The sequence below is a fragment of the Phoca vitulina genome, unplaced genomic scaffold (genome assembly GCF_004348235.1).
Source record: "Phoca vitulina isolate PV1807 unplaced genomic scaffold, GSC_HSeal_1.0 scaffold82, whole genome shotgun sequence".
In the NCBI taxonomy this organism is placed as follows: domain Eukaryota; kingdom Metazoa; phylum Chordata; class Mammalia; order Carnivora; family Phocidae; genus Phoca; species Phoca vitulina.
The window spans coordinates 4,486,583-4,507,193 of record NW_022589785.1 but is presented as its reverse complement, the minus strand read 5'-3'; the positions used below and the strand labels follow the sequence as shown (position 1 = coordinate 4,507,193).

Below are 20,611 nucleotides of genomic sequence, written 5' to 3'. Positions count from 1 at the left end.
AGACGGCTCCAGGGAGGGGGCGGGAAGTTGCATCACGAAGAAGGGGCGGTCCCGGAAGCGCGTCAGCTTTCCCTCCTCGGCGACGACTCTCTCGGCCGCCGCCATCTTGCGAGCTTGTCTATCGGCCGTGCGGGGAGCTGCTTTGACGCAGCACCGCTCACCTTCAGCGAGGCGGACTGGCAGCCCTGAGCGTCGCAGTCATGCCGGCCGGACCCGTGCAGGCGGTGCCTCCGCCGCCGCCCGCGGCCACCGAGCCCAAACAGGTACCGCGACCCCCGCACCTCGACCGGCAGCCCGATCCTCGGCCCGTGCCCTCCCCTCCGGCGCGGGCGCTCTTCACTCATGCAGAGAAAGAAGCGGCCGCTTACGAGGGTTCGGAGGGACTGCAAGTCCCAGGAGGCAGCGCGCTTCCCACTCTGCGCTGCCTTCTGGTAGCAAAAGAAGCGCTCTTGGAACAGTGGTTCTCAAAGTGTGGTCCGCGGACCAGCAGCATCAACGTCACCTGGGAGTTTATTAGAAATGGCAGACCTAAATACTAATGCATTTTAACAAGATCTCAAGGTGATTGGTTAAAGTTTGAGAAGCACTGATCCAGCCCATCCGCAGGTTTTCTGTGGTTATTGGGCCCACCGACGTGTCCTCCCCCAGCCCGCCGGTTTTTGCCCAGTAATCCCTAGTTTCCCAGCCTGTACGGTACATTTTTGGTAATTAGCATCTGCTCGGTGCTTATCTAAGCCAAACACCGTGCCAGGCTCCGACTTACCCAGAATGAATGAAGTACAACTAGTTTAGGGAGCTCACAATTCTAAGTGAGGAGATAGATACAAGTGAATATTCTACTATTGCTTTGATCACCATAAATGATACCAGTTAGCACTTAAATTAGCTGAGGGGGAAAGAGGTGTGTAAATAATTGCAGTATGGTGTGATAGGCCCTATAAGTATCAGATACAAAAGAAACTGTAATCAACATTTTTTTGATGGAGTGAAGGGGAAATTAAAGTAGGTGAAACCCACATGAGTGATAGGTAAATTGCTTTTAGAGGGATGAATTAGTAGTTTGCCATTCAGGTGATTGGAAAAGGCTAACAGCATCCTTTATTCATTAAGCAAACATTTATTGAGCACATATTGTATGGTGACCCCTGCTTTGGGTTCAGAATACAGAAGAGGTCCATACCCTTACCACAAATATTTTAAGTACATCTGTATCCCTGGCATTTTCCCAGTCACTTGGGGAAAAGTAAATGAGTTAATACCAGATAATTGCTAAGACACCAGGGTAGGAATCAGATGGTGTCTCTGGTCAAGAGTAAATTAAAAAGTGTTGTTGAAGCATAGGATTGGGAGAGTGGTGGCAAAAGATGCATTTTGGGGCATTTTAACTTTTCCTAGTACACAGTGGGGAGAAAGAGAAGAGTTTGAAGCTGCATAATGACATTTGTGTTTCAGAAATTCAGGTAGCAGGTAGTGATGAGAATTGCTAGGAGCACAGTTACTCAAAAGATGCTGAGGGCCTGCCCTAGATGTGAGGGGTTGGGACAGAGTGGATGGGCAAGCTCAAGTCACAGAATGGCTGGTGGTGCAGACTCTCCACCTAAAGTGATGTGTTGGAATCCTGGTTCTGCCATTTGGGCCAGTTAAGCTTTACGTTCCTCTGTTTTGTCATCTGTAAAATGGGGGTAATGAGTATTCACATCATAGGGCTCTTATAAGGGCCATAGAGTTAATATATTTAAAGTTCTTAGAGAAGTATATGGAACCTACTGCGTGCTTGATAAATATTATCATTGAATGTGGAGGCCGAGGAAGGGAGAGGAGGGCCATGTGTCTGGCCTGGGTGACAGTGCATGGTTGGCCATTCATGAGGAAAGCGGTTAGAGAGGAAAGTGCCTGGAAGTCAGCTGGATCTAGAGTTCTGTGACACGTAAGAATGATCTGAGACGTCAATTTGGGGGGATTGTTCAGCCTAGAGGTGGTAGGGGAAGTAAAGGACATAGTTGTGAGTGCCTGAGGACAGTGTGAATACTGGAGAACAGAATTTTCGGGAACCCTAACATAGCGCAGGAGTTGGGAACCCTAACATAGGGCAGGAGGTGAAACAGGAGCCAGGAAAGAAACTTGGATGGTGAGCAAGAAGGAAAGACACAGGAGAATGGGGCATGGGAGTTGAGTGGAGAGTTTTGTGAAGGAATGGTCACTGGTCACATGACCAGGTGACTGTCGTAGTTGGCTGTAGGCAGTCATGTTTGACTTTGGCAAGAGCACTTGAAATGGCAAGTGCTGAGAAGTACAGTTCTCAGGGAGGTGAGGAAGTGGGAATGGCAAGGCTGAGAAAATTCAGGATATTTAGCTACTAGAGGAAGAGGGGGAGAGCACGGCAGCAGGAAAGAGTATGAGGGCAGGGAACTGCTATTTTTTTAAGATGAGAGACTGACCCTTTGTTTACTAAGGAAGAAGCTGGTGAAGAAAGAATATTGGAACTTGTGGGACAGATGATGTTGTATATTCCAGTGGGGTTTCACAAAACATTTGAGCATTGAGTGGTGGTTGTGACTAGAATAGGTGCAGAGGGAAAGGGCATAAGGAGCTGCCAGCAAAGTTTCCTGTCTTTATTCAGCAAATAGTCGTTAATTATCCCGTGCCAGGCACATCCCTGGGTACAGACATGGCCTTCTGGATTCTGGAAGATGGTTTCTTAGAATGCGGTCAGACCCCCCCCCCCCATCTGAATCATCTGGACACTTGGTAAAAATGCAGATTCCCAGTGTCACTGAGAGCAGCTAGCTGAGGGGTGCCACGGAGGCTGCTCTTTTCACTGGTTCCCCAGGAGAGTCCTGTGCAAGCACAGTGCAGTTAAGAGAACCGCTTTTCTGGAGCAGAGGGTCCTAACTCGAGGAAAGTCCATGGGAGAGAGTCTTTATTCTCAATAAATTTTAGAGGAGTTTGACAGTTGGGATCCAGTCCCCCAGGCCAGGAACTTCAAGGCATTATTTTCCTTTTCTTGTTTTCACAGCCCACAGAAGAAGAAGCTTCTTCAAAGGAGGATTCTACCCCCTCCAAGCCAGTGGTGGGAATTATTTATCCTCCTCCAGAGGTCAGGAATATCGTCGACAAGACTGCCAGCTTTGTGGCCAGGTAACATAGCTGCTTCTGCCCATGTCAGCCTAGGCCCATGAGCTCATCTAACACTACAGCATGGCGGTGGGGTGGGCCATGGGCAGGATTGATGTCTCCAGCATGGCACGGCAGTGGCAGAATGTGAGTCACACCCAGCCCCAGAGTCACCAGGAACCTGTGCTTCCAAAATAGGCCTGAGGAAGTGCCTAGGAAGCTGTTTTGTCACGGAGAGTATGTGTGTCTGTGTCTGAGCTGCTCATTGGAGGAAGACATAAAAAGGGAGTTGGTCATTCTCATTATGCAAGAACTGTACTTCTCTGAGCTTCAACTGATCCATCTGCAGATGGAATAAAATACCACCTCAGAGTTGTTGAGAGGCAGGAGAGAGGGAATGGGACTGAGTGCAGTTCAGGTACATGATACAAGTGTCAGCTGTCTTCGTGGATGACATGGAAGTCAGTGCGAGTTCCTCGCGTCCTTCCCCATCATATTTTACATGCTCCCACTTCCTCAGATGGAATCCTCTTGATGGCCACTTGACTCCAAAGGTCAACACATCCCCTAGTTTAAAGTATTTAAAGTATTCTTTTGGCAGCCAACAGGCCATATGCAGCCTATAGAGTTTTTGTTTGTCCTCACGATATATATTTTTTTAAAGATGTATTTATCAAGGAGGGAGGGAGAGGGGTGGGGGGTTGGGCAGAGGGAGAGAATTTTAAAGCAGACTACCCACTGAGTGGGGAGCCTGACACAGGGCTCAATCCCAGTACCCATGAGATCATGACCTGAGCTGAAACCAAGAGTCAGACATTCAACCACCTGAGCCACCCAGGTGCCACATCACAATATATTTTTTTTAAACTTGAATAAGTTGCCACCATTTAAAAATGAGGAGATTGGGGTGCCTTGGCTCAGTGGTTAAGCAACTGCCTTTGGTTCAGGTCATGATCCCAGGGTCCTGGGATCGCGCCCTGCATCAGGCTCCTTGCTTGGTGGGGAGCCTGCTTCTCCCTCTCCCTCTGCCTGCTACTCTGCCTGCCTGTGCTCTCTTTCTGTCAAATAAATAAACAAAAATTCTTTTTTTTTTTTTAAGATTTTATTTATTTATTTGACAGAGAGAGACACAGCGAGAGAGGGAACACAAGCAGGAAGAGCCACCCAGGCGCCCCAATAAATAAAAATTCTTTTTAAAAAAATGAGATTGCACAAAAAATCTGGATTTCTGTCTTGTCAACGAACTGGACAGCTCGTTGCATATAAGCAGTTGCTGGCCTAGAACACACTGCTGCCCTCAGTCAAGACGTGTTCTCCAGAGGGCCATGCCTTGACCCCAAGGCAGTATCCCCATCACAGTACATCATTTTAATAGAGGGTTCCTTCCTTTCCCAACCTCCTAATAAAATGAAGCATAGAAAGAGGTTACTCTGCCTGAGGCCTTTCGCTTATTGGGCTCCATGCAGATTCATATCCTCACATTTCAACGGCTTTGATTAATCAGGGTATTACATTAAATCTCTGTGCTTGGTTGAACAGTGTCAGGTTTAGGGCAGTAAGTGTTGTGTTTATGATAAATGTTTAATGTCTCATAGCAATGCTCATGCTTTCCTTTTCGCCCTGATAATTTAAAAACAGAGTAACTAGGAAAAGGGTGTTAGAGGAAGAATCACCACAGTCTCACTACCAGAATAGTTTCTACCAGCTGTTTTCACTTTCCTGTTTCCTTCTGGTCCTTAATGTCCTTTTTTAGATCCTTGTAATACTAGTAGATACTTTCACATCCTGCTTTTCTCTTTTGTGCTGTGTTATAAGCATTTTCCCGTGTTGTTCTATGGTCCTCTGACACTGCACTGTCCTCGGTGCACCATGTTGAGGTGATGGGCCTCCCTTGACTTGGCTGTCTCCTCTGTATTTTCCTTCAAGGTTGTTTCCAACATTTCAATTTGGCACACAAAGCTGTGGGGAAATCTGAGCATCTTCTTTCCTTTCTAGATTGTTTTCTTAGAATAAAATTCCATGTGGCACATTACTGGCTGAAAGAGCATTTTTAAAGATTTTCTTAAACATTTTGCCAAGTAGCTTTCCAGTGATTTTGTGCCAACCTCTGTTGCCACAGAAATGAGTATCCAAGTTTTCTCAAAAATGTGTGCATCCATATTTTCTAGATTTATTTTTGGCTAAGGTGATTGCTTTATAGGCATTTTTAAATATCTGTGGACTTGATTTCGTTTACGTTGCAATGGAGGAACAGACCAGCATCATCTCACTTTGGGATAAAGGAAGCCTACAGGACCATCTTTTCACTTCTGTTGGGTCTCACATATTGATTGATGGAGCGTACAGTTAAAATCACTGAGTATGTTTTTCCGAAAGAAGTTTTTTCTCTCTCTAGGTTTGGTCTTCCCTTCCCTGCATTTTCCTGTCAAGAAACTAAAGTGGAAATTACCCTTAAAAAATCCCACCAGCTGGGTTGACTCAGAATCATGTCTTTTTCTGCTGAAATCTATTCCTTGTGTTAGAGAACATAATTCTAAAATTAACATTAAGTTAATTTAAAGGAACAGAATAGCTTGGAATGAACATTCCTGCCTTCTCATTTTCTTTCAGATTATTCCCAGATGTGGTGAGGTTATGGTTTAGGAGGCAGTGATAGAGGAGGCAAGCAGAGCCCTCCCTTTTCTAGCAGCCCTTTGTCTGCCCTGGGTGTTTGCTAGGCATGATGGCCAACTTTAGCAGTATCTAAGTGTGCATTCACCTTCCTTATATGTGGTTTGCATTATTTGAGAAGGTGGAAGATGCTTCTTCCCCAAGCATGAGGTTCCAGTTGGACTCATACACTGCCTAATTGAGACCCCATGGTGTTATTCATGCTACAGAGTGTGACCAGAACTTGCAGAGGAGCTAGCCTGGGTGTTGATGACAACCACCACGGCACAGTTTGTTTTGGTGGCTAATCTGGGGCACAGCATTGCCTGTACCATGTCTTTCGCCCTCCAGTTAGCAAGGTCAGGGTGTGAAAGTCTCAAGAGAGTGAAGCAACTTGTTGCCAGCAGTCCCTGGAACCATCCCTTGATGTGTTTAGGGCATCTTTTGAGTGCTGGGCTCTGACTGAAGGAGTGAGGGAAGCCCCACAAACATCTTTTTTTAAGATTTTAGTTAGAGCGTGAACAGGGGAAGGGGCGGAGGGAGAGGGATAGAGAGAATCTCAAGCAGACTCTGCACTGAGTAGGGAGCCTGACACAGGGCTCTATTTCACAATCCTGAGATCATGCCCTGAGCCGAAATCAAGAGTCAGACACTTAACTGACTGAGCCACCTAGGTGCCCCAGCACAAACATCTAATACCCAGATCATCTTTAGTGTTTATGGAACAGCCCTTTCTAGCCTTCATAGGAGTGACAGCCCTTGCATGTTAGACCGCTGTATGATTCAAAAAGACTTTGGCATCTCCTTAATTGATTTGATCTTCTAAGTACTCCAGGGTAGAGAGAGAAGGTGGTATTAGCCACATCTTACACATGGGAAATTGAGTCGAAGAGAAGTTTGGACCCCCAACTTCTAGGGAGGGGAGAGGGGCTGGAGATTGAGTTCAGTCACCAATGGCCGATAATTTAATCAGCCATGCCTGTGTAATGAAGTCTTAAAACCCTAACCAAAGGGATTCAGAGAGCTTCCAGGTCAGTGAACAAGAACACATCTGAGAGGGTGCCAGGAGGCTGATGCACCCCAGACTCTACAGGGACAGAATCTCCTGTGCTCAGGACCTTACCAGACCTGTCCCTATGTGACTCTTCATCTGGCTGTTCATTTTTATCCTTTAAAATATCCTTTTATAATAAACTGGTAATCTAGTAAGTAAAAAAAAAAAAAGAGAGTGGGAGGTTTGGTAACTTGGTGAGTCAGTAGTGAGAACTCAGAATGTGTGTGTGTCCATATCTTATGTCTTTAGTGTGCTTTCTGAGTGACATAGGTGTTCCATATGTGTGACACCTTGAAATATTACCATTGGGACTCTCTAAAAATCAGGGTTCCCCAAATACCATGACTTTTTTTTTTTTTTTAATCCTGAGGTTTTTTAAAGGCATGCACGTAGGGTGTATGTGGGAAACTGTCTCGGTACTGGGAGAGATGGGAGACCTCCCTTCTATTCTTACTGTTCCCCTTGTCATCTGGATGTGCCTTATGCAGCAGCACAGGTCCAGATCCTTAGAGAGCAGTGTTTCCTGCATGGGCCTCACCCAGTACTAAATGAGGTGATTTTGGGTAGTACTTGGACAAAACATTACATGAAATTGTTTACATTTTGATGTTTTTTTCAATCCTTGTGGTTACCCAAAGGACAGAGTGTCAGTTTGGTGCTAGTATATCTTTAACACTATTCCAGCACTCTGTCATCTCTCTTTTTAACTAAGAGAACTGGCCTCAGTCTCAGCAGACTTGGAGCTTTAATATTACTTTAATACTACTTTATTTTCATTGTGTTTAATTTTGTTTCTTTTTGTTAGTAAAGCCATACTGATTTTTATTTGAAGTAGTAATATACGTCTTCCTTTTTAAGTACATTTTAAAATATTAAAAGAAAACGGTAAGTTTAGTTTCGGGAATGGCAAGACTAACAGAAGAGGTACAGGAGCAACAGAGGTCTGGGAGACCCTGTGGTAGAGGAGGCCTGGTCAAGGCTTGGAGGAGGCAGATGACTTTGGCCGCTGACACAAGGAGCCTCACGGAGGACCTCTGCTGCACTTAGGGATGGGCTAGTTTGAGTGATGAGTGGTGGCAAGAAGGGGGCTTGAATGGGCAGTGTTCTGCATTTAGGCAGTTGTAAGGGTTGTGGTGTTAATTCTTCTCTCTTTTCCTCCTTGTAGAAATGGACCTGAATTTGAAGCTAGGATACGACAGAATGAGATCAACAATCCCAAGTTTAACTTCTTGAACCCTAATGACCCTTACCATGCCTACTACCGCCACAAGGTCAGCGAGTTCAAGGAGGGGAAGGCTCAGGAGCCCTCGGCTGCCATCCCCAAGGTCATGCAGCAGCAGCAGCAGGCCACCCAGCAGCAGCTGCCCCAGAAGGTTGGAGCCATTCCCTTCCTTCATATCCCCAGGGCTGAGAGGGAAGCCAGGCCAGGGAGGGGAAGATAATGAACTCTGCTATCTAAACCTCGCTACCAGCGAGGGAGAGACATGAGGTTTCTATCCAAGGAAGAAGACACTGAGGCTCAGATAGCAAAGTACTGCGGCCTTTGACATTTCCTGAGCACTGCTTGTCCAGCTCTATGCTTGGTGCTTTAAGAGTCTCATTGGCATCTCACAGCAGCTACCTGAGGAGGACAGCAAAGAGACCATTTTACAGATGAGGAACCTGAGGCTTGGGGAAGTACGATTTACCCAGGCCACAGAGTCAGTAGTCCAGAGTTCAGTCTCTTGGCCTGTACTCTTTGCCTTGACCATGGAGTGAGAACAGTGCTGGGATGTGGCTTGTGGGCCCCTTCTTGAGCCATCCCTCCCATCCATCTCACCTTCCCAGGGCCCCTCCATGTGGCCTGTTTTAATACCTTAATCCTCTCTAGGTCCATCACTAGGGACAGTTAGGGTCGCCAGTGAAGATAGAGGGCTGGCACATTTTGCCTCCTGTATAGACCTAGACTGGTCCCTTCTCTTTGCTCTATTTTCCTGGACCATGGTGACAAAGGCTGCCTGCTGTTTTACAGTGGGGAATAAAGGTTGGAGTAGATTCTGTTACCTTGCATTGCAATTTACTACTTCTAGGGCCTCAGGCTACCTCAGTTTTCTCACCTATAAAAGCCAGGTGAGGTAACAAACATGGAAGTCCTCTGTCCAGTGGGTCCTCTGCACACATGTAGGGCTAACTGTGTCCTTCATCCCTCTTGGGTGGGATTTAATAAGGCATGTTCCTGTCAGATTTTCTGCCACCCAGTTTTGGCGCTCAGTTTCAGGGCAACAGCAGAAATACAGAGGGGCACGGTTCTTGCTCAAAGCCATTCAGGGAGTTGAGGCCACAGTTGGCCAAGAAATTGGTGCTCTTATGAGTTAGGATTCTCTCACACTGTGAGCCACTGGTGTGCATGTGATTAACAGAAGTGTAGAGGTCTGTGCCATCCTGTCGGGGGTGTCTTCCCACCCCCTCTCGAGCCTCACATTCTCTCCGCATCTTAGGTCCAAGCCCAGGTGATACAAGAGACCATTGTGCCCAAAGAGCCCCCTCCTGAGTTCGAGTTCATCGCAGACCCCCCCTCCATCTCAGCGTTTGACCTGGATGTGGTGAAGCTGACGGCTCAGTTTGTGGCCAGGAATGGCCGCCAGTTTCTGACGCAACTGATGCAGAAAGAGCAGCGCAACTACCAGTTTGACTTCCTCCGCCCGCAGCACAGCCTCTTCAACTACTTTACGAAGCTGGTGGAGCAGTACACCAAGGTGCCTGGGCAGGGCAGGGGCGGCGGGGGTGCTGGGCCTAGGGAAGGAGGGCACCTTACATAGGCACTGTATCTGCTCGTGTCTGCAAGGACATGACTCCTCTGTGGGCCCTCAGGCACATGTTAAAAATTCCAGTTCAGTGTGAAGTCTAGATTTTTTTTTTTAAATTAAGATTTTATTTATTTGACACAGAGAGGGAGGGAGAGAACAAGCACAAGCAGGGGGGAGCAGCAGGCAGGGGAGAAGCAGGCTCCCCTTGGAGCAAGGAGCCCAATGTGGGGCTCAATCCCCGAACACCGGGATCATGACCTGAGCCTAAGGCAGCCGCTTAACCAACTGAGCCACCCAGGTGCCCCTAAAGCCTTGATTTCTATTTAAATGTAACGCAGACTGCTGGTTTGAGAAGGGAACCGTGTGATTGATAACTGCCATTAGGTTAGTGCCTGCTATGTGACAATGCTAAGTGCTAGCTGCTTTTAAGTACCAGTTGCTTAGCACGGGACCTGAGAAGAAGGAAGCCCTTAATAATTGCCTCCTTTTGCCCAATTTAATCTTCAGAAGAACCCAGGAGGTATTCCCTCCCTGCTTCCCCTTTTTCTCAAAAGCAGAAACAGGCTCAGAGTTGAAGTCACTTACTCATGGTCTCTCAGCTAGTAAGTAGCTGCACTGATCCCAATATCTATGTTGTTTTTCACCCTAAAGAGTACCTTGAATTAGAAATGTAATTTAAATAAACATTGGGAGACAATTTAACTTAAGTAAGTATAACCAGTATTGTTGAAATACTCATTACATACATAGCATTTTTTCATTTAATTTCTAGTAATCTGTAAGGTAGCCACTGCTATATTTATTTTACAGAAGAGGAAGTAGGCACAGAGAAGTTAACTTGGGCAGGGTCATACAGCTAGGGCTTGCTGAGTTGGGACTTAAACTCTAGCATTTTTACTCCAGCCCCTAAGATCTGGGCTTCAGGGTCTGGAACAAGAAGGTCTCAATTAGGGCGCCTGGGTGGCTCAGTTGGTTAAGCGACTGCCTTCGGCTCAGGTCATGATCCTGGAGTCCCAGGATCGAGTCCCATATCGGGCTCCCTGCTCAGCAGGGAGTCTGCTTCTCCCTCTGACCTCCCCCCTCTCATGTGCTCTCTCTCTCATTCTCTCTCTCAAATAAATAAATAAATCTTTAAAAAAAAAAAAGGTCTCAATTATCATGCTACGTTCTTGTAATCAAGACCCTGGACAAGTGAATATTAGTATTTAAAAACAATCAGATTGTATTTTTTTAAGATTTTAATTATTTTTTTTGACAGAGACATAGCGAGAGAGGGAACACAAGCAGGGGGAGTGGGAGAGGGAGAACAGGCTTCCTGCGGAGCGGGTAGCCCACTGCAAGGCTCGATCCCAGGACCCTGGGATCATGAACTGAGCCGAAGGCAGATGCTTAACAACTGAGTCACTGAGCTACCCAGGTGCCCCCCAGATTGCTAATATATTGCAAAGCACACTGATACAGATTTGCCAGTGGCTTTTCTTGCCCAACATGTAGTGGAGGTTGTCTTCCCGTTTTAGTGGCATGGTTCGTACATCTGTTCTTGACAGTTAGAAACAGTACATTAAAGATCTGACTTGAAAGGACTGTAATGATTTACTCTAACTTAATTCACTTTAAGTATGTAACTAGGAAGAATTATAAAAATGTGTGTGTTTAGAAAATGATCAAATCAAAAAATGGTAGAGTAGCTAAAATAACAATGGTGGAAGGCCAAAGGGTTAGTGTAATTTATTACACAGTATCAATTTTAAATGAGCTCTGCCTTGATTTTCCCTAGTGGACTACTTCCAGGGTTAAAGGTCCCCAGATCCCTTTTTATTCTGTTACTTTCCTGTTCCTTCTCTCTCAGGATTTGGGTATTGACATTTAGTTCTCTAACCTGAGGGCACTGGTGTGTCTGTCTCTAGTCTTGGGAGACTCTAGGAGCAGATTTATTCCTGAGGTAGAGGTATAGGGATGATAGGATAAGGCTGAGCCACTTTACCAATGATAATAAATACTGTTGGGAATTTATGCTGTTTTGAACAAAGCCATCATTTGTTGTCTCATCAAATATGTATTCAGTGTCGGACTTTATTTCAAATGCCGGAGATACAATAGTGAACAGAAGACATAGAAATTTCTGTCTTTATGTGGAGTTTCTGGTCTGGTGAGGGAGGTGACCAGCAAGTGCAATGTCAGTGGATGGATGTCCGCTGGTAATAAACACTATGGAGAAATAGAAAGCAGGGGACAGAATCTAGGAGATGAGGTGTGTGGGTGGCAGTCTGGAGTAGGGTTGTCAGGGGAGCACGTGCAAAAGGGCCTGGTGGCATGCGCAGAAGGATAGGAGCAGCCCCGTGCCCTGAGAGCAGCCAGCGCATGCGGCTGTACGCTGGGTGGAGGGCAGTGCTTTTATGTGTTTTCCTGCCGCTCCTTGCAGCAATCTTTTACGTTGACTGTGCCAGCTTTAAGCGGTGGTGTCACTATTCGTAGAAGGCAGCCAAGTTACAGAGTTTAAGTCACTTGCCCAAAGTTGCACAGCAAAGTGGAGTTGGGATTGGGACCTGGAACCCCATGCTCTCGCTTTTCCTGTGCCTTTCCACAGGCCCCGGGAAGCTCCCTCTTTGTCCTGTGTTGTACTGCACTGACAGTCGCTTTAACTCTTCCCATGTTTCAGATCTTGATTCCGCCTAAAGGCTTATTTACAAAGCTCAAGAAAGAGGCTGAGAACCCCCGAGAAGTTTTGGACCAGGTAAACTAAATTATAACTAGTTACTGGTGGTACGAGTGACTGTGTTTGGGTTGTTTCATGTTTGGAAATAGGCTTCGAGGCGGGACCTTGTTGTGTTCCAGGCACAGGAGTAGTGGGAAGAAAGGCCTTGTGGCCACAAAGGCTGAAGAACCCTGGACTCTCTGCTCCCTAACTTTCTGCTTTTCTCTCAGCTTTACTGGATCTTCCTCTTTTCTGCCCTCACTAGAAGCCAACTCCTGAACAGGTTTTCTGGCGACAGATGCCTTTTGAAAAGGCCCCAAGTTTTCAGAGTCAAGGAGAGAAGGCGTATTGGCATTGCCTGTTTTGGGTGGCTGCATGAAGGCTTTGTTTCTCAGGCTCTCAGATTGCTGCTTCTCTTGTGGGTACTTGGTTGTCACGCAGACTTCCTGGGACAGAGTTTGCTGCTCTGTGAGCATTGAGCCCCTTGCCAGCTCAAGCAGAAAACTCTGAGGTTAAAACAAATCGTTGCCCTTGAGGCCCAGACACAAGTTTTCTGTGGCATTTAGAATTGTTATATTCTGTCCAGGCTCTGGGCCTGACTGAAACCAAATGCAAATATCATAGTTTCCTCCAGAAGTTCCCCTTGTGGGTAGAGCAGCCTCCTGTTCCCAAGGAGATGCTGGCTTTGGTGAAGGTACTGGAGGTGACAGTCCTGTCAGGAGCAGACCCTGATTCAGCTTAGCATCATGCCGATTCCTGTCTCTTCAGGTGTGTTACCGGGTGGAGTGGGCCAAGTTCCAGGAGCGAGAGAGAAAGAAGGAAGAAGAGGAAAAGGAGAAGGAGCGGGTGGCCTATGCACAGATTGACTGGCATGATTTTGTGGTGGTGGAAACAGTGGATTTCCAACCCAATGAGCAAGGTAGGTCTGTGACTCCAGGTGGGGGAGCCAGGAGCTTGGAACCATCCTGGAATATCTCAGGTATACATCTCCTCCCAGGGAGCAGCATAGTCCCCCCAGAGGGTTTTATCTATCTGTTTCATCTCTGCTGCCAGCAGACTTCAGATTTGCCACATTGCCCCAATTAAACCCAATTGAGCAAACATCGTGCCAGACCTTGGGTGGGCATCTGGAGCCGGAAGAGAAACCGGGCCCTTGGAGAGCTTACAGTGTGGGGAGGGTAGACCAGTGGGCCTTTGATAAGGAGTATCTGTGGAGGTCTCCTGACTCTGGATCACTCTCTGCCAGGGAATTTCCCTCCCCCCACCACCCCAGAGGAACTGGGGGCCCGAATCCTCATTCAGGAGCGCTACGAGAAGTTTGGGGAGAGTGAAGAGGTTGAGATGGAGGTCGAGTCTGATGAGGAGGACGAGAAACAGGAGAAGGCGGAGGAGCCGCCTTCGCAGTTGGACCAGGACACCCAAGTGCAAGACATGGATGAGGTATACTTCTGGGAGGGCCTGCGAGCTGGCCTTTCCCTCTTTCGCTTAAAGAGATGGGGGTGCTCTCCACAAGTCAGATCCAGCTCCCTTGTGAACCTTGAAAGGAGGCATGGGTCCCGAGTAAGGCATCCTGGCAGAGCAGCAGCCCAGACCCAGGCAGCATAGAGCCTCTTTCCAGCTCGAGCAACAAAGATTCATTCACAGGCAAGGATCTGAAAGCTGTGCTGGCTCTGTTCTGTGACCTTCCCCCCTTTGCCCAGAGGCCCTGCTCCCCCCCCACCCCCATGCCAGCTCTCAGTAAGGGAACACTTCGCCACATGCTTTGATGCACTTGAGCTTAGGCCCAAATGATCAGCAGTTCCCAGAGCTTTTCTTAGTGTAGCCTCTGCTTCCTTTTGGCCACCTCTACCCCCTCCAAGCAGGCATAGAGTCTCCAGAGCCAAGCTGTTCTCCTCCCCTTGGAAAGAATTTGTGTCTGAGAAGAATGGCCCCTGTGTCTGTGGGAATTGACTTTTTCTCTCCCTCCCAGCATTGCTCCATGAGCAGCTACCATTGAGCTCCAACTTGCCCCCCGCGCCCCTCCCCAGCATGTTTAAGTGCCCTTGGCCTCCTGGGACTGCCTGGTGCCAGCTGCTGGAAATGCCTGGGCGGAGTGTTAGCAGCATGGCCCCCAGCACTCCCATTCATGTTGTGAGGAAGGAGCTTGGCCAGCTGCCGGCTGGCCTCAGCTGCCCCCGGAGGCTTAGCACATGGATGCTGGCTGGCAGGGACCTAGGCTCCTTATCACCCTGAGAGCCGCCAGGGCTCAGCTGCAGGGAGGTGGCCTGTTGGGCCTTCTCTGAGTCCTGCCATTGCTTTGCTCTTCAGGGTTCGGACGATGAAGAAGAAGGGCAGAAAGTGCCCCCACCCCCAGAGACACCCATGCCGCCTCCTCTGCCCCCGACTCCAGACCAGGTCATTGTTCGGAAGGACTATGACCCCAAAGGTAGGGCCTACTTTCCTGCCCTCACATGTTCCTCAGTGCTCTCTGTTTCTGGGAGGGGGTGAGGTGGCTTGTCACGAAGGCAGGCCTGGTGGTGGGGAACCGAGCGGAGTCATCTCTGGTGCCCAGGTGCCTTTACGCGGCCAGCTACAGCATGGCACTAAACGGATGTGTCTCGGATGAGTGAGGCACAGACAAGACAGCAGTGTCTTAACCCGCAGCCACCTCCCAGCGTTCTTGTTCAGGCGTCTTTCTTTCCTTTCAGCTTCCAAGCCCCTGCCTCCAGCCCCTGCTCCAGATGAATATCTTGTGTCTCCTATCACGGGGGAGAAGATCCCTGCCAGCAAAATGCAGGAACACATGCGCATTGGGCTTCTCGATCCCCGCTGGCTAGAGCAGCGAGACCGCTCCATCCGTGAGAAGCAGAGCGACGATGAAGTGTATGCACCAGGTGAGGTGGGGTTCTCCCACCCAGACCATACCCCTTCTCTGACGTGGCCCTGACTTGCCTTGACCCATGGGATTTTCTAGACTATGGTCAACTTGCTTTAAGCAAACAGAGCAACAACTGAGGTCAACAAAAAGTTTTGAGGATAGGTACAGCCTGTGATGCCTCAAAAGAATTCCCCATTTTCCAGAAGCACTCTTCATAAGGCTCCTCCAAAGGCAGGCACCTGACATGGATGGCATCCCAGACATACCAGAGCTGGGAAAGTTGACCTTCTTGGGGCTGTCTTAGAATGAGGGCTCTGGTGGCTGGAGCACCCTTAGTGCTTTGAAATGAGATACGATGGGAGGAAAACTGTCCCAGAGGCAGGAGAGTAAGCTTTTAGTCCTGACTGCCACTTGCCATTTGTGTGAACTTGTCCTCTCAATTGCTTCTCGTAAGTCAAGCGGTTGGACAAGCTCTAGCATACAGGCTTAGTGCTGATTGGGCTTTCCCAGGCTCAGGATGGGCATGCTGTGTTGGGACCTAGACTCGGCCTGCCTCATGGGACCAGCCTCTACCCTGCACAGGGAGAGTTGCTGCTCTGTTAGGAGGGCACCTGGTTTTAGTTTCCTTTCTGTCCCCTGCCTCCGTTCTGTGACTGTATCCAGGTCTGGATATTGAGAGCAGCTTGAAACAGTTGGCTGAGCGGCGTACTGACATCTTCGGTGTAGAAGAAACAGCCATCGGTAAGAAGATTGGTGAGGAGGAGATCCAGAAGCCAGAGGAAAAGGTGCAGTTCTGATGGATTCTAGTACCTTCCCCACCCTCACACTCCTATACTTGGGCTGCATTCTAGGAGCCCTGACAAGCTGTGGCTTTGCTTTCCCTTGCAGGTGACCTGGGACGGCCACTCAGGCAGCATGGCCCGGACCCAGCAGGCTGCCCAGGCCAATATTACCCTACAGGAGCAGATTGAGGCCATCCACAAGGCCAAGGGCCTGGTGCCAGAGGATGATACCAAAGAGAAGATTGGCCCCAGCAAACCCAATGAGCTTCCCCAGCAGCCACCACCTCCGTCTTCAGCCACCAACATTCCTAGCTCTGCCCCACCAATTACCTCTGTGCCCCGGCCACCCGCGGTAAGCCAGTAGCCACTTTGGGACTGATCTTGCAGAGCTTGGTTCTTGGGGTTGGACAGTATCGGCTGAGAAGGACAACTTCCTTATAGTGGGGCCCAGGTGCCGTCTGGGTCAGGTTGAGAGACCGAGAACTCTTGAATTGTAAGTGGGAACCTCTAGTCTGATCATCCATCTGTGTGGGAGGATTGGAGCAGGGAGGGAGGCAAGAGGCAAATGTGAGAAGCAGACTTAGGGCAGAGAAGGGCTGCAGGGCTTAACAGGTCTTCGAGGACTGCTGGCCTGTCTCCAGGAAGCTAACTTGAGGTCAGCCTCTTTAGTGGCTCTTTCAGTGTCTGCCACGAGCAGCTGGTTGAGTCCCAAGTGGAAAGAGTGTCACTCTGAGCCTCTCCCGGCGTAGTTCCTGTCAGAGCCTGGTTGTGAGCCTGCAGTCTGTCAGCCTCAGGGGACTCCGTCAGAGCTGTCCAGTCCCTATCCTCAAAGGCTGCAGGTGGCTAATCACCAGCCTCATATGCCCTTGAGGTCCAGCTTTGGCTTCCTGTGACCACTGGGTCCCTTCTCCCCCCACAGATGCCGCCTCCTGTTCGTACCACAGTTGTGTCTGCAGTACCTGTCATGCCCCGCCCCCCGATGGCATCAGTGGTCCGACTACCCCCGGGCTCAGTGATTGCCCCCATGCCACCCATCATCCATGCACCCAGGATCAACGTGGTGCCCATGCCTCCCTCGGCCCCTCCTATCATGGCACCCCGCCCACCCCCCATGATTGTGCCAACAGGTCAGTGTGTCTTATGTCACCTTCCAGGCCATTGGGTCAGGACTATAGATTAAACACTGTGAGCAGAGCAGTGGCCAGTGGTAGTGCCTAGTTGTTACAGCTGGGGGTCAACCCAGAGGGGAGCCTTGGCTTCCCCATGTGCGTGATCCCTGAGCTAGGAGCTGGGGAGCCACAGGTCCTGGGGGAGATAGGCTGATATGGCAGAGCTGGGGGTCTGTGCACCGGGGGTGGTCAGGCTCCAGACAGGTGCAGAGGGCCAATGATGCTTGCGGTCAGCTGGCACCTACTCTGTCCATCAGTCCTGCCCCTGCTGCCAGTCCCCTGCTGACCAGTCTGGGCAGTCTCCCAGGTCTCCCTGCCAGGGATCCTGCTGGCTGCCAGACTCAGCAAGAAGTGACCCTTCCCAACTGTGACTGGGAGAAGTGGGAAACCTTTGCAGTCTCCCCTCACCAGCCCTGAGTCCCAGGGCCCTTCCACTCATGCAGCTGCTTATTCCTGTCCTTGCAGCATTCGTGCCCGCTCCACCTGTGGCACCTGTCCCAGCTCCAGCCCCGATGCCCCCTGTCCACCCCCCGCCTCCCATGGAGGATGAGCCTGCCTCCAAGAAACTGAAGACAGAGGACAGCCTCGTGCCTGAAGAGGAGTTCCTACGCAGAAACAAGGTATGTGATACTAGAGTGCCACCCATGGTCGTAAGGCCTAGTTGCGGAATCCAGTCCTGCTGCAGTTACACACTCCCTGGCCCAGCCTAGTCTGCTCCCACTGTTTTGGCCTCGGGGGCCTAAGTCGGCTGTTTGAAGCCTGTAAGAGCTTCTGAGTGCACAGTGGACGTGCAGTTAGCAGTCAAAGGAGCAGGCCGAATAGATAGTCCCTCTGGTGTGAATTACTGTGGAGACCAGCAGGCAGGCCTTGGGTATGAAGGGGGCCCTGGACACTGGAGGAAGTCCTGGGTGTGGTTCTTAATTTCTCTGTGGCTTTCTTCTCTGGCTCCAGCTCCTTGGAGTTCTCCCTGTTGTGGGGATTCTGTTGGGTGCTAGAAATAAGGGGAATCCTGGCACTGCCAGTGCCTAGGGAAGCTGTCAGGTTCTAGTGAGGAGGCAGAAACAGTGCTCGCCCCATCCCCTCAGTGCATTTGACCCGATCTTTTTTTTTCTTTCCGATAGCAGTTCCCATTTTCTGAGTACCAGCTGAAGTGCCAGGGTAGAGCTACACATTTTACGGGCACGTGTCTTTTCAGTGCTTAACAACAGTACCATGCAGCTGTTGTGATCACTTGCTTTATAAACTTGGTGTTGAGGCTTAGCGAGACATGGTTAGAGGAGTTGGGAGCTCAGGTTTTCTGACTCTGCAGTTTATATTCTCTCTCTCTCTTGTGCTTTTGGGGTTTACAGGGCATTTTCTTATCACTTTTTCAGTTCCAGACTCACCAGGAGGCAGGGTAGGGATCATTTTGAAGAAGAGAAACCAAATCTTGAAAAGGGAGTGAATTGTGCCATGTTGCTAGTGGTGTTAGTAGTGAGTTGGGCCAGAGTCCAAGAGCCCAGATGGACAGGTGATATTGTTTAGATTGGCCCAGAATAGGAGAGCATAGTTCCTGATGGGCTCAGCGTTCCCCGGGTGTAACGGCCATGTCCTGTTTGTAGGGTCCAGTGTCCATCAAAGTCCAAGTGCCCAACATGCAGGATAAGACTGAATGGAAACTGAATGGACAAGTGCTGGTCTTCACGCTCCCGCTCACAGACCAGGTATGAGTTGCTGCTGCTAAGTGGCATCAGGTGCAGGGATCCAAGGAGTCGGGGGGGGCAGCTTTCTTCAGCTGACCTTAGCAAGGGGCTGAACAACCTCTTGGTCCCACAGGTCTCCGTCATCAAGGTGAAGATTCATGAAGCCACGGGTATGCCTGCAGGGAAACAGAAGCTGCAGTATGAGGTGAGTCAGATGTCAGTGGTCCTGCCCCTTGGGTCACAACGCCTTTGCCATCCCAGAAGCTAAATCCCCTGTGGAATCAAAGGAGTGGAGAGACATGTGGGTGTGGCCACGTGAGTCTGTCCTAGAAGCGGTGATGCTGTCTGGGAGTACCAGGGCAGGTTAGCCCAACAGAGCAAGGCTCCGGGTGGCTGGGGCACAGTCTAGTCTTACATAAAGCCCCAGAAACCTTTTGCCTCTGTGACTAGGGTGGACATCTGGGGACAAGACTTGGAATGCTGTGGTGGGTTTCTGGCCCAGTGGTGGAGCCATCCCAGCCAGTGTGGTCTGGGGTGGCCTGGCTTTGTGTAGAGACACAGAAGTGATAGTCCAGCTCAACCTGGTGCCCAACCGGCCACATGGGGCTGCTTTATTCTCCCTCTCAGGACTTTGACAAATGACTACTCTGAGCCTCAGTTTCCTGTTCTGTAAAATGAGACTCTTGGATTGATCTCTAAAAGGTCATACGATTTGAGAGTCAGAAATTCATGGGGTTGGTCTGGGCCAACTTTCTGGGGAGTTGACAAAGAGGAAGAGCATGGGTTACTAGGAACGAAGGAAAGCAGAGCATTCTCGGGGGAACCGGAGACCTTCAATCCCACCCTGTGCCACCCCCATACCCGCTTCCCGCCGTTGACCCCATCTTCTTTCAGACCCCTGTATTCACTGAGTTCAGAGGGAATGGATGTTCGGAGTTGTGAGACTATACACTGCTCGAGGCCGGATTGCCCCACGCTAAAGCATACCATTTGTTTTCCAGGGCATCTTCATCAAGGATTCCAACTCCCTGGCTTACTACAACATGGCCAATGGCGCCATCATCCACCTGGCCCTCAAGGAGAGAGGCGGGCGGAAGAAATAGAGAAGAGAAACCTGATGTCAGGTCTCAGCCACTGCCGTTTTTGCCTCTCCTGTCTCCCACTGTCCCACCCTCTGCCCCAGTCCCAGGAGACCCTGCCTTGTACATTTGTTTCCCTCTTACTAAGCTTGGAAATTCAAATTGTCCTGCCAAATTTTCTCCCCCCCACCCCTTCTCCACATTGATAAGGGAGAGCTTTCAAAGCCAGTCTCCTCCCCAGCAGTCTCTGGAATCCCTTTGTGTTTGAGTCTTGATTTGAGGGGATTCATTTCTTTAGGTAGCGAGTTAGATGTGAACCCAGAAATGTCCTATGGGATAGTGTCATAGTACTAAGTGGCATCTGGCTGATAGAATATGGTTGTTCTCATTATTAATCATTTTGTATCTTGCCATGGGTTGTCTAATAAACCTCTTGTATCCTTTTGTGAAATCAGTGTCATAAGACTTGTCCCTTGGCCACCTGTGCCCTGTCCAGACCCAAGGCAGTACATTGTGGCTCCTCTTCTACTCTGAGGAATATTGGACTTTTTTTTTTTTAAGTTAAATACTCTTTTATTGAAAGAACTTTAGTATGCTAGAGGTAACGTTTAAACAGTGTTAATAGGCTTTATGCTTTTTTTTTTTTTTTAAGATTTTATTTATCTGAGAGTGTGCATGGGGGGGGTGGGGGGAGAGGGAGATGCAGACTCCCCTCTGAGCAGGAAGTCCACTGTGGGGCTTGAT

General features: G+C 49.3%; 1 protein-coding gene across 1 annotated transcript; it reads left to right on the top strand.

The window, feature by feature from the left end:
* Positions 1–74: 74 nt before the first annotated feature.
* Positions 75–20,318, top strand: SF3A1 (splicing factor 3a subunit 1). The gene is made up of 16 exons (XM_032395036.1): positions 75–263; positions 3,017–3,138; positions 7,983–8,190; positions 9,295–9,552; positions 12,263–12,337; positions 13,067–13,217; positions 13,545–13,738; positions 14,606–14,723; positions 14,986–15,171; positions 15,819–15,940; positions 16,044–16,289; positions 16,857–17,064; positions 17,572–17,726; positions 18,708–18,809; positions 18,922–18,993; positions 19,790–20,318. The coding sequence occupies exons 1-16, from the start codon at positions 201–203 to the stop codon at positions 19,889–19,891; spliced, it is 2,382 nt and encodes a 793-aa protein (XP_032250927.1). The 5' UTR covers positions 75–200; the 3' UTR covers positions 19,892–20,318.
* Positions 20,319–20,611: the final 293 nt, after the last annotated feature.

Coding starts and splice junctions, on each gene's coding strand:
- SF3A1 (XM_032395036.1), top strand. CDS start 201: ATGCCGGCCGGACCCGTGCAGGCGGTGCCTCCGCCGCCGCCCGCGGCC. Junction 264..3,016: donor CGGCCACCGAGCCCAAACAG/GTACCGCGACCC, acceptor TTGTTTTCACAG/CCCACAGAAGAAGAAGCTTC. Junction 15,172..15,818: donor CGATGAAGTGTATGCACCAG/GTGAGGTGGGGT, acceptor GACTGTATCCAG/GTCTGGATATTGAGAGCAGC.